This window comes from Meles meles, chromosome 2, assembly GCF_922984935.1.
Source record: "Meles meles chromosome 2, mMelMel3.1 paternal haplotype, whole genome shotgun sequence".
NCBI lineage: Eukaryota > Metazoa > Chordata > Mammalia > Carnivora > Mustelidae > Meles > Meles meles.
In genome coordinates, this window is record NC_060067.1 from 181,955,444 (window position 1) to 181,969,856 (window position 14,413).

Here is a 14,413-nt window from a genome sequence, read left to right on the forward strand (position 1 = left end):
ATCACTGTTACCTGCCTTTTAAATCCAACTAATTCAGTCCTCTGGATACCAGTCATGATTTTGATTACTTTGATTATTACCTAATACTAACGATTAGAACTTTGTGCTTCTACTACAAAATGGTTCACACTATGTCAACACTGTAAGAGAATAATGTCTTGGAATTTGCTAGTTTGCTATAGCGCTAAAACCTAACATTTAAACCCAACCATGGCAAGCGACATAACAATGTGAATTTCACAATACAACCAACTTTAAATTAATAGTAATCAAAAATTACATTACTACCACAAAGAAATCCACAGATAAAATTAAATCTTCATTTTAGTTAGCTGTCCACCAAATCCTTGACCACAATTCTAAAGGCATAGCACAATGGAGTTACGTTGATTTTATTCAACTAATTTTTATTTTCTACGCAGGTTGAACAGTTCATGAGTGGCCAACGCAGAGCAAAGCAAAGAATCAAGACTACTCATCTATAAACAAATGAAAATTCATTATTAGATTTCTCAGCTTTTAACAATTCTAAATATAGAACTAAATTGATTTGGAGATGTTATGCCTTCATTTAATACAAGAAAACAAAGAGAGTAACGTTTTCTTTAACATTTTCATGTACTTTCCATCTACAGTATGTATTTTAATTTTCCCGCACTGTAACATTGACGAATATAGCTCTTGAGGAGCGTTCTACTTTATGAGAAGACCCCGTGGTTTGCCATAACAAATACTTACACTTACACTTAAATAATAAGAGGTTCATTTCATGGATTCCTAACTATAGTTGGCACACACAGTATGAAAATCAGTCCATTTTGCTGCCTGACATTGTGCCACTTGTTTGAAGGAGTAAGATCCTAAAGAACAAACACCATGTATCTATGCCTTTAACAATAATGTTTACTTTAAGTAATTAATGATTCTTAATAATGATTTTCTATTATTTTGACAAAACACAAAATTCAGGATGAAAAGTTTTACGTCACCAAATGCACCAAACACAATGCTTCTATCCCTCTACTTTCATAAATGGTAAGATCGTTGCTTTATAAAGACCAAACACCAAAGGAGTTAATGACAAGTTTTTAGGACCTCATTAATTACACGCCACAAAATCCTTGCCTCCAAAATGTTTAAAAACTGGATCCTAAATTAGAGCCAGCAGTAGGTATGAGAGGTGAGTCGTTTCAAACATGTTACAGCACTTACCTATATCCTCCTCTTCTTCTTCAATAGCTTCAATCTCATCTTCGTCGTCTTCAAAAGGAACATCCGGATTTCTTTCCATGTCTCTGCATTTTGAATGAACTGGATCTGCCATGCCAGTATTCAGGTTTTCTAAAGACTGAAAGTTTAAAAGCAATCTTAAAAGCAAAACCATTGACAGTGTCATATCTTTTTCACCCAACACAAAAGAAGTATTATTAGCAGAACCTACAATTTTGTTCAAAGCTGGCAGATGTGCAACCAATAGCACAAAAGAACATGTGTGCTCTAGTTTAAATACGTGTTCAAGAATGGTTTCTAAGGCATGAGGCCAAAGATGGAATACTTCCAGCATAAACAGAGTTCGTTAATAGCATATCATGAACTGCCTGTGGGGAAAGTTATCAAAATTTTGAATAAAATTTGAATTTAGAACTTTTTTTCCTTTATCATACTTTAGTGTTTTCAATTGCCAAGAGGTAAATGTGAATTTTACTGCTATTTTTGTAATGAGTTTCTCCTATCATGTGTCAGCATAAGATTTAAACAGTAAGCAAACAATAAATGTGCTTCTGTGAATTATGTGAATACGTTTACGTGAATTATGAAAACAATAAAAGATGCAAATTTTAAGAATGGAATATTACAAATGTGAATACGGTTGCTCTTTATTTTGGCTTGACAATATTGGATTTTCTCCCCTAAATGAAGATTATCTGTTTAAAGAACATTAGGATATTTCAAAATTGTTTCATCTGCACAGTTTTTTACTGAAAAGAGACAGAAAGATTATTAAACCACAGTTCTCATTTTCTCTTTTTATTAAACCTTCCATTTAATAAACTTGACTTTCATGGTTTTCTAAAAAGTGTATTCATTTCGGGCCTGGAAAAGAAAAAGAGTGATTCTGTTTCTGATTTTTTATTCAAGTCAACAAATATACTTAGAAAAGCATTTTGAAAATAAAGTTCTCTCATATGGGCATCCAGATTGCCTTCTAAGAGGTTCAATATACAATTTAAGTTTGTGGAAGTCTGCAAGTGTCCTGTACATGTGCTACTTGAACAGCACTCCTCGGAGAAATGGCTAATCAGTCATGGAATATGATTTAGCATTTACGTCCTATTATTACTATTAGCTAATATTTATTAAACACTTAAGAAATGCCAGGCTCTGAACAAGCTCTTCACAAATAACACCTTAAATAATAACAGCTATTAACTGAGTATCGAAAAGACTAAGAAACTTGCCCAAAGTCACAGAGCAAATAACTGGAGAAGCTGGGATTTAAACCCATATCTGAATTCAGGCTCATATTCCTAATCCTACTTAGTGACTCCTAATCACTATATTCCTAATCATATTCGGACTATGATTCCTAATCACTACCTACTACTCCAGTTCATAACAAAGAATAAGGAACCTAATTTCATTTCATTAAAAAAAGAACAAAAATTTCACATCAATCTAAAGATGAGGAATAAAAAGCATGAATAACGATGAACTTCTGTATTTTTCTTGATTTTCAATTAATCTGATATTTAAGATTTTCTTATTGTCCATCCCTGGTTCATTCCTGGTTCATTCCTGACAAAGAAATTGGAGGTTGGGTGTAGTGGTAGAAAATTTATAATTATAAAATAATATTTTCAACTTTGATAATAAATTAGTGGAAAATGAAATAATTTAAAACATTAGAAAATGATATATAATATATCTATAGTAACTAAAGCCAAAAGAAGTAAAGAAAAATATTGAATGTATACCAGCAGAACTCCCAAATATAAGGGGATACACATGGATGGGAAGAGAAAGAAACTTATTTCAACAGAGGAGGGCAAAATCACTACCAACATTCCAGTAAAAGATTAAAAGAACTAACCTGACAAGAATACGTTTTATAATATGTAAGAATTAGTATACTACTACTAAAACATTATTCATAGGCCATATAAAGATGTAAACAAATATGAAACGGAAAATAAAATCTAATGGTTATATGATATATTAAATGATAGTAATCTCATTGTAGGGGGACATTTAGAACTAGGTAATATTTTACATAATTGTCCTTTTTGAAAGAACTGGAAGTAAATTTCCATAATTTCCAACATACCTTAATCATCTCCATTTCTAAATCTTCATCACTTTCAATTACATAAGATAGATCCTCTTCTTTATCCTTAGAAGATAAATGCTTTAAAAAATATTTTGAACATTAATTTTCCAATATAATTGAACCCATACCCTGTTTTCTACAAAATAAAGTTCCTATACACTAGATATCTGTAGACAACTTCCTCTTCTTGCCTAATAGATAAATTTATAATACCTATTTACGTGGTTATATGAGGCACAGATAGGAAGAAAGGGTAGTAAGGAAGCAGAAAAAGAAGGAGAATAAACAGAAACAAAGAATCAAAGAAAAAGAGAAAGAAAGAAATATAATTGGAAAGATAGACAAGAGAGACAGACTTGATATAAAGCCCACAATCTAAGAGAGAGTACAAGTGACAAGTTCAACAATAGTTAAACAATATCAAACTGTGTGTCCCAACTTGAGTACAAGAACCTCTTTACTGTGTTGAAAATTTCTATTCTATTGTAAGACAGTTGGTTCTTTTATATCTACTAATTTTAAAAAGATCACAAAAAGCTCCTATGACTGTAACAATACCTTTAAATAAATCATTATTTTACAAACGGCTTCTACAAATACTTGAAAAATAGTGTCAGATAAGTTATTTATACAGCTGTTGTCTATGTTTGGATATGAGAAAACTTTATAATAATTTGGGAATCCCCAGGAAGCAAGTCCCAACAGCATGGGACCCTGAATAAAAGAAATGTAGAAGGATCCCAAAAGTCTAATATTTAAATTGAAAGTAGGAAAAGGAAGCATAGTCATAATTAATCTGCAAAAACTAGTCTTAAAAAAGGATTTTATTTTTATTTATTTATTTATTTATTTGAGGTGCGGGGAAGGGCAGAGGGAGAAAGAATCTTAAGCAGGCTCCATGCCCCAGTGAGGGGCATGATCTCACAACACTGAGATCATGACCTGAGCCGAAATCAAGAGTCAGACACTTAACTGACTCAGCAACCCAGGTGCCCCTTAAAAAAGGATGTTAAAATAAGCTTTATAAAAAGAGAAAAAAATTCTTTTACTTTTAAAATAGGATCTTTAATAAGTAAAGAAAAAAAGCTGCTAAATATCACACAATAAAAATGGCAATAATTGGGATAAAAGATGAAAGATCATGAAATCCTGATCATAATTCTACATTATGATATGAAAAATACTGTCTTAAAATATATACCTAGTAAGAAATTTTCAAAAAGCTAAAGGGTGATGCAGACATTAGCAAATGATATTTCCTAAAAGGGGAATCTGTTTTACAACTGGTTGGTATGAGAATAGTCTGAAAGTCATTTTTTTAAAAAATGCATTTACATATTGGTAGACATGATTTCTAACATAGTTACCAAACAGAATTTCTCAACTACTGAGACTTCTGACTGACATTAGAAAACTGAAGAGGGAAATAGCCCTATTAAATGACTTTCAAATTTAATTTTAAAAACTATAAACTTAGTTACTACAAAATAAAATGTATAAAATTCTACCAAATATGGGCATCATAGGTAATTTCCTAAACTAACGAAAAACAAATGAGATAAAAAAAAAATACATCTATATGATGTCTCATTTTATGATATGTCTCTACAATAAAAAAAAATATAGATTTCTTCTCTAATACAACTTCAGTATTTCAAAAAATATCCTTAACTTAGCCAGGAGAAAAACAATCTCACAAATTAAACTACTCAGAACATATTAGAAATCTAAACATGAAGTTGACAGATAATATAAAATGTTTCACAATAATCTATTAAGAAAAAAACGTAGGTCACTGACTCTCCAGATAACAGTAACAGTTAGTGTCGGGTAAAAACACTGGTTTATTAGAAACCCTCTCACAATAGTAAGCAAAGAAAATCTTGTATAGGGAAATATAACTACTCCCAAAAATTAAGTTTGGAAGAGTTAACACTAGTAGGAATATGGGAAATCCAAAAAAGCCAAGGTATCTATTACATAAAAATAAGGAGAAATACTAAAATACAACAAATGTGTATTGGCATTTTAAATCCTTCCATTACAAGACCATTAAGTTGTCCTTATTACACTAAGTCAAAAGCAGCAAACTATAACTCACAAGCGAAATTCAGCCCACCTTTTGTTTTTGTTAATAAAGTTTCATCAAAATACAAACAAGCTCATTTGTTTGCACTTGTCTATAGTTGCTTTCACACTAAATTTTTAGACAGAATTGAACAGTAACACCAGAAAACGTGTAATTGATCTGCATAGTCTAAATGTTTACTATCTGCTTTCACAGAAAACAATCAGCCAACCCCTACTAATGAATAAAAATTGTGTTCTATTTTTTTAGTACCTCAGGAGATTTGCAAGTCGCATCATTATGAAATTTTTCCTGAGCCTGCTGTTCCAAAATTTGGAGGTCACGTTCTGTAATATCTAACGACATCAAACAAATTCTTTCTGTGTTCTCTTTCAACTTATTGCCTTCTTCTAATCCAGCTTCAAGCCCATCTTCTTCTTGTTTCACTTCATTTTGAAGTAGATTTCCTTCATCATGTATAATTAAATTATCAAGTGTTGTGTCCCATAGCTCATCTTCAACTTCAGTAAAAATTTTCTGTTTTCTAATTTGTTTCTGTTGTATTCTGTCAGCAGTTGGATCTTCCAATGGTAATAACTGAACGGTCTCAGCAGAACCAAGTATCATCTTCCTCAATGAATACAGATCTTCTGAAATATCACGTAATAATATAGAAATCCTAAAAAAATTAAGAAAGGGTAATTCAACTTTAACTTCAGTAACTACCAGCACAGTTGTAATGCTTTTTCATAAGCACAAGCTTTCTAAATTGACCTTCATTTAAAGGACACACTGGATTACAGTTATTCTTCATTCCCTAATAACCAAAATATGCTTACAGCTGTTGGCTACTCCCTAGTACAGCAAGGTACTTCTGCATTCAACTTGTACACTTACTAAGCATATATTATTATAAGCTTGTTGACTTGTATGCTTCCTAAGTGTCAGTAGTGTTTGGTCTCAAACTAATTCTTTATACCAGATATACTTTTTATGGTAATTAATTTAATTAAATACGTCAAATCAATGATACATGACCACCAAAAAAAAAATTTACATTGAACATGTTAAAAGACACAGCAATTTCCTTTTTTAAATTTTATTTTATTTTATTTTATTTATTTATTTGACAGAGAGAGAGAGAGATCACAAGTAGACAGAGAGGCAGGCAGAGAGAGAGGGGAAAGCAGGCTCCCCGCTGAGCAGAGAACCCAATGTGGGGCTTGATCCCAGGACCCTGAGATCATGACCCAAGCCGAAGGCAGAGGCTTAACCCACTGAGCCACCCAGGTGCCCCAGCAATTTCCTTTTTTAAAAAAAAGTTCTGTCGATTAACTATAGTCAAAACAACTATAAAAGGAGAAAATATCTTAAACACTCCTAAGACTATGCCATCAGATTCGTTCAAGTATCTTGTTTTCACTCCATTTTAAAGAAACTAAAACTAGAAATTGCAGATGATACATAATGAGTGTGCTTTAAACAAGAACCACTCTGCAGAATTCCAAAGAGTAGTCCTATATTTAGTGAAGAAACCATGATGAATATCAAAACATTGGGAAACAAATAAACACTAATATATTAAGTTAGAAGGAAATTTTTCTGATCCCATGGTTTAACTAAATGACTCAATTTGCCGATCAATTACTAGTTCCAACTGTAACATATAAGGGTGTTTATGTTATAATTCGAAAATGATGCTGTTGTGCATGTTCAATAATCACAAAACCCGACACATATTCTTTGGAACAGAAAATAAAACGAACAAAAAACTTCCCATCAGTGCAAAACTGTAAAAGGTAAGAAAATATGGAAAAGCTGTATATCGATAAATATGAATTTCTTAACTCCTTAGATATAGTTGCTAATATAACATTTTAACTAAGTGACTTTATTTTTTTTAAGATTTATTTATTTGAGAGAGAGAGCATGAGCAAGAGAGACAAGCAGGAGCAGGGAGGAGGACAAAGGAACAGGAGAAGCAGACTCCCTGCTGAGTAAGGAGCCTGATGCAGGGCTGGATCCCAGGACCCTGAAATCATGACCTGAGCCAAAAGCAGATGCTCATCTGACTGAGCTACCCAGGCATCCCTAACTGAGTGACTTTAAACAGCTATTTATAACAAACCTGGTTAACTGCAAAGGAAAACCACTGCTAGGGTATAAAATAAGGCATACTATCTGCTGGTTATAGTGTTTATTAAAGCAATTTGTAATTACTTCATAAAAGTATAAGTTTGAGGGAGAAGAGGGAATATAAGAAAAGAGACATTTTTCCTCTTTAATTAACACCTTTGATTAGCTTTTCTAATTCTTCTGTATTGAAAACAATACTTAATAAAATCCAGTATGACTTTTAAAGTTTTATATTGATGATTCAAATAAAAATTTGATCATTTATGGGAATAGACTATCAGAAATGTTGAGTTGTTTCATGATTTTTTCCATGCTAAAAATAGCACCAAAGTTGGGCTCAAGCTTAAAGTGACAAGTCTACATCAATATAAGTAAAATCAAAATCAAAATTAAATTCAAAATCTAAAAACTCACTAATTCTAACATTCTAAAATTTTCAAATCTTATAAAGAATAGTCAGTATTATACACAGTTATTTAAATATAAGAACTGTACATAAATACTTTAGTAGGAATAGGTATGTGACACTATTTAATCATTAAATGCATGGGAATGTTGCAATACATAAACACAGCGACAGTGACATACAGATTGATAAAGACTCTAAGGGCTTATTTAGTCTGTGCTAACATCAGAGAATGGCATGTCCCATACAAGATAACTATTTACTCCAACAAATATCAAACGATGTCTTCGGTAAGAAATAATATACATTTCCTTCTTTCCTAGGATTGTTATTATGCATATTAGTAGCCTACAGAAAGCCTCAACATGCAACAGAACGTTAAGTACATGACAGCAATACAACAGATGTGTAATGAATGTAAATCAGTGAGTAAGTAGTACTGTACAATCCAATAGCTTCCAGGGCCACTGAAGCATAAAGCTGTTCCCTTCTGTAACAAAACTCAAACTACTTTATTTTAAAGTTCTCAGTTGTAATTTTTATACTTTTGTCTACTCCTTCAGATTGCCAGCTGTAACTTCCAGCTATGGTCATGTGCATAACATTCCTTATCAATGCCTTGCTTTCATTTTAACTGGATAGCAATGCTTGTCAAACTGTATCTATAAATGGGAAGAAAATAAGCTCTGAATGTGCCTTCATGCACTCCACTGGAAATATAGTTAAATATAAGATTGAATTCATGATTATGACATGTATTTTAGCATGCAGAGGTCTTTTTTGTCCCTCTCTGGTTCTGAGGTGTAATTTGGTAAGTTAGGCATTACTGTAGACTTCTTACAAAGAACCTGAAATAAGAAATTTAACTAGTTCTTAATTGACACAAACTTAACAAGATCTTTCTTTACTAAAATGAATCCAGTATTTCCCATTCTCAAGTTTTAAAAAAACCTATTTTAGCTTTGTAATTACAAAGCAAAGCATTAAGCAGATATAATTTACATTCAATAGATAGTTTAAGTGCTAGAACAAATTCTGAAGTACATGGAAACATCATGTAAACAGTGATTATTTTTCTTTCATAGAGGAAAAAATGTGAACTTGAATACAAAATGGCTTAATTGTTACCTATCCCCATTTGACAGTTATGTCTTTCAGAAATTCTCAGTTACATTAAAACTACTACAACAAATTGCTAGGAGGAAAAGGGACTTTGAAAAAGAGCTAAATCTCTGTATCATATTTTGAAATATCAGAATCAAAATTTATCACAAATCTCATCCAAAAAAATACACTAACATTGCATTTTGTCAGAATCAGAATTCTATTTCACCTAACCACTTGACATTCTACAAAGTATTTTTGCCTCAATATATAACTACATTGTAATCATTCACTGTTCAAGAGCATTCCTGGTACTGGAAAAAGTCATTCAGCAATTAAGGCTAGGGAAATGGTTCCAGAAAGAGTTAGCTACAAGGCACTTATAATCCAATGTCTATTAATCCAAATATCTCAAATTATGTAGGGCTTTAGATATAAAATGGCATTTAAAATTGGAATTCCCCTTGTTCTAACAGCCTAGTGATTACATAAAATTCCTATTTAATAATCAGATAAAAACATGAAAAAAGAAGCTATTCAATATAAAAATTATTTTTATGTATACATTTTAGGTGACCAAACTATGAATATAATTAAATGAGAGATGCCTGTAAACAAAAGAAAAAGACAACTTTAAATCTTAAGTAATTTCCTTTCTGTGGACATCTGAATTTTATTTTGCCTTGTTTCATGAAACATCCTACAAAGCAGATAGAAAAGCCTTAAACTTCTTGATGGGCAATTTAACACACTGGAAAGATATTTCTCAAATTTATAGATCAGGCTGTGGGCATGTGTTGAAGCAAATTTCTATCTGTCAACCCACATGAGGCTGACAGCAGACTTGTCCACACAGACCTGGCAGGCCAGAAAGGACTGGCATAACATATTCTATGTGCTAAATGGGAAGAATATGCAGCCAAGAATACTTCATCCAGCAAGGCTGTCATTCAGAATAGAAAGAGAAATAAAGAGTTTCCAGGACAAACAAAAACTAAAGGAATTTGTGAACACTAAACCAGCCCTGCAAGAAAAATTAAAGGGGATCCTTTGAGCAGAGAGAGAGTCCAAAAGTAACAAAGACCAAAAGGTACGGAGACAATATATAGAACAGCAACTTTACAGGTAATACAATGGCACTAAATTTATATTTTTTGAGGTACCTGGGTGGCTCAGTCAGTTAAGCAGCTGCCATCAGTTCAGGTCATAATCCTAGGGTCCTGGGATAAAGCCCCACCCCGGGGTCCCTGCTAAGCGGAGAGCCTGCTTCTCCCTCTCCCTCTGCCTCCTACTCTGCCTACTTGTGCTCTATGTCTCTATCAAATAAATAAATAAAATCTTCTTTTAAAAAAATTAATTAAATAAATTTATATCTTTCAATAATTATTCTGAATGTAAATGGACTAAATGCTCCTATCAAAAGATACAGGGTATCAGAATGGATAAAAAAATAAGTTCCACCAATATTCTGCCTACAAGAGACTCATTTTAGACCCCAAAACACCACTAGATTGAAAATGAGGGGGTACGGGAAAAAAAGGAATTAAGGGGGTGGAGAAACATTTATCATGCTAATGGAAATCAAAAGAAAGCTGGAAGGTCATTCTTATATCAGAAAAACTAGATTTTGAACTAAAGACTGTAATAAGAGATGAAGAAAGGCACTATATCATAATAAAGGGACCGATTCAACAAGAAGATCTAATAATTGTAAATATTTATGCCCCTAACTTGGGAGCATCCAATTATATAAAACAATTAACAAAATTAAAGAAGCTCATTGATAATTATACAATAATAGTAGGGAACATTAATAATCTACTCACAGCAAAGGACAAATCATCAAAGCAAAAGATCAACAAGGAAACAAGAGTTTTGAATGACACACTGGACGAGATGGACTTAACAGATATATATAGTGCATTTCATCCTAAAGCACCAGAACACACATTCTTTTCCAGTGTACATTGAACATTCTCCAGAAGAGATCACATCCTGGGTCACAAATCAGGTCTCAACCAGTACAAAAACACTGAGATCATATCACGTATATTTTTAGACCACAAGCTATGAAACTTGAAGTCAGCTACAAAAAGAAATTTGGAAGGACCACAAATACATGGAGGCTAATGAGCATCCTACTAAAGAATGAATGGGTCAACCAACAAATTAAAGAATTTTAAAAATACATGGAAGCAGGGGCACCTGGGTGGCTCAGTGGGTTAAAGTCTCTGCCTTAGGCTCAGGTCATGATCCCAAGGGTCCTGGGATCGAGCCCCACATCGGGCACTCTGCCTGCCTCTCTGCCTAGTTGTGATTTCTCTCTGTCAAATAAATAAAATATTTAAAAAAAAATACATGGAAGCAAATGAAAATGAAAACACGACAGTTCAAAACCTTTAGAATGCAGCAAAGGCAGCCCTAAGAGGGAAAAATATAGCAATATAGACCTTTTTCAAGAAACAAAGTCTCAAATACACAACCTAACCTTACACCTAAAGCCTAAATCTAGGAGGAGAACAGAAATAATAAAGATCAGAGCAGAAATCAATGATAGAGAAATCAAAAACATGTTAGACCACATGAACAAAACTAGGAACTGGTTCTTTAAAAGAATTAATAAGATTGATAAACCCCTAGCCAGACTTATCAAAAATAAAAGAGAATGGACCCAAATTAAAATTATGAATGAAGGAGGAGAGCTTACAACCAACACCAAAGAAATACAAATAATTATAAGGGAATATTATGAGCAATTATATGCCAACAAATTAGACAATCTGGAAGATATGGATAAATTCCTAGAAACTTATAAACTACTAAGACTGACACAGAAGAAATAGAAAACCTGAATAAACCTATAACCAGAAAGAAAATTAAATCAGTAATCAAAAATCTCTGAACAAACAAGAGTCCAGGGCCAAATGTCTTCCCAAAGGAGTCCTACCAAACATTTAAAGAAGAATTGATACCTATTCTCTGAAACTGTTTCAAAAAAAAAGAAATGGACAAAAATTTCCAAACTTATTCCATAAGGCCAGTACTACCATGACCCCAAAACCAGACAAAGTCCCCACTAGAAAGGAGATTTGCAGCCATTATCCATGATGAACACAGATGCAAAAATTCTCACCAAGATATTAGCCAATAGGTCCAACAGTACATTAACAGGATTATTCACCACGATCAAGCGGGATTTACTCCTGGGCTGCAAGGGTGGTTGAACATCTGCAAATCAATTGATGTAATACACCACATTGATGAAAGAAAGAAGAACTATATGATTCTCTCAACAGATGCAGAAAAAGCACTTGACAAAATACAACATCCTTTCTTGATTTAAAAAACCTCCTCTATGTAGGGATAGAGGGAACATAACTCAATATCATGAAAGTCATATATAGAAAACCCACAGCATGTATCAACCACAATGAGGGGAAAACAGAGCTTTTCCGCTAAGGTCAGGCACATGACAGGGATGTCTACTCTCACTACTGTTATTTAACATAGTACTGCAAGTCCCAGCCTCAGCAATCAGACAACAAAAAGAAATAAAAGGTATCCAAATCAGCAAAGAAGTCAAACTTTCACTCTTTGCAGACAAAATGATACCCTATGTAGAAAACTCTAAAGACTCCACCCAAAAATTGCTAGAACTGATAAAGGAATTGAGCAAAGTCACAGGATATAAAATCAATCTGCAGAACTCAATTGCATTTCTATACACTAACAATGAGGCAGAAGAAAGAGAAAGCAAGGAATCAATCCCACTTACAATTGCACCAAAAACCATTGGATACCTAGAAACAAGCCTAACCAAAGAGCTAAAAGATCTGTACTCTGAAAACTATACAATGCTTGCGAAAGAAACTGAGGAAGACAAAAAGAAATGGAAAAACGTTCCAGCTCATGGATTAAAAGAACAAATATTGTTAAAATGTCTACACCACCCAAAACAATCTACATATTTAATGCAATCCCTAGCAAAAGACCAACAACATTTTTCAGAGCTGGAACAAACAATTCTAAAATTTGTATGGAACCAGAAAAGACCCTAAACAGCCAAAGTAATGATGGAAAAGAAAACCAAGGCTGGAGGCATCACAATTCTGGACTTTAAGCTCTATTACAAAGCTGTCATCATTAAGACAGTACAACACAGGCACAAAAACAGACATGTAGATCAACAGAACAGAATAGAGAACCCAGAAATGGACCCAAAACTGTATGGTCAACTAATCTTCAACAAAACAGGAAAGAACATTCAATGGAAAAAAGACAGTCTCTTCAACAAACGGTGTTGGGAAAATTGCAGAAGAATAAAACTGGACCACTTTCTTATACCACACACAAAAATGAACTCAAAATGGATGAAAAACCTAAATGTGACATAGGAATCCATCATAGGACACAGGACATAGGAATCCTAAAGGAGAATGCAGGCAACAACTTCTTCGACCTTGGCCACAGCAATTTCTTGCTAGACAGGTCTCCAAATGTAAGGCAAACAAAAGCAAATAAGAATTATTAGGACTTCATCAGGATAAAAAGCTTTTGTGCAGCAAAGGAAACAGTCAAAACTAAAAGGCAATCTATGGAATGGGAGAAGATACTGACTTATCGGACAAAGGGCTAATATCCAAAATACATAAAGAACTTATCAGTCCCAACATCCAAAAAAAATCCAGGCAAGAAATGGGCAGAAGACATGAACAGACATTTCTCCAAAGAAGACATACAAATGGCCAAGAGACACATGAAAAGATGCTCAACAGCACTTGGCATCAGGGAAATACAAATCAAAACCATACTGAGATAGCACTTCACACCTGACAGAATGGCTAAAACGAACAGCTCAGGAAATGACAGATGTTGGCAAGGTTGTGGAGAAAGGGGAACCCTCTTACACTACTGGTAGAAGTGCAAACTGGTGCAGCCACTCTGAAAACAATATGGAGATTCCTCAAAAAGTTAAAAATAGAAGTACCCTATGACCAAGCAGTTGCACTACTAGGTAAGGATACAAACATAATGATTCAAAGGGGCATCTGCACCCCAACGTTTATAGCACCAATGTCCACAATAACCAAAATATGGAAAGAGCCCAGATGTCCACTGACTTATGAGTAGATAAAGATGTGGTATATATCCACACATATATGTATATATGTATGAATGGATAAAGATGTGGTATATATCCACACATATATGTATATATGTATGAATGGATAAAGATGTGGTACACACACACACACACACACACACACACACACACACACAGAGGAATATTACTCAGACATCAAAAAGAATGAAATCTTGTGGAGCACCTGGGTGGCTCAGGGGGTAGGGGGTCTGTCTTCGTCTCTCATGA

General features: G+C 33.5%; 1 protein-coding gene across 5 annotated transcripts in view; it reads right to left on the bottom strand.

Moving 5' to 3' along the window:
* The window catches only part of WRN (WRN RecQ like helicase), a 146,246-nt gene that overhangs the window by 82,089 nt on the left and 49,744 nt on the right, over positions 1-14,413 (bottom strand). For 4 of the 5 annotated variants that reach the window (XM_045989643.1, XM_045989634.1, XM_045989654.1 and 1 more), the window contains exons 10-12: positions 5,670-6,075; positions 3,326-3,406; positions 1,213-1,348 (exon numbers count right to left, since the gene is read on the bottom strand). In XM_045989643.1, coding sequence (XP_045845599.1) covers positions 1,213-1,348; positions 3,326-3,406; positions 5,670-6,075 — 623 coding nt within the window. The remainder of the gene's footprint in view (positions 1-1,212; positions 1,349-3,325; positions 3,407-5,669; positions 6,076-14,413) is intronic. The other variant, XM_045989662.1, reaches the window with a different exon arrangement.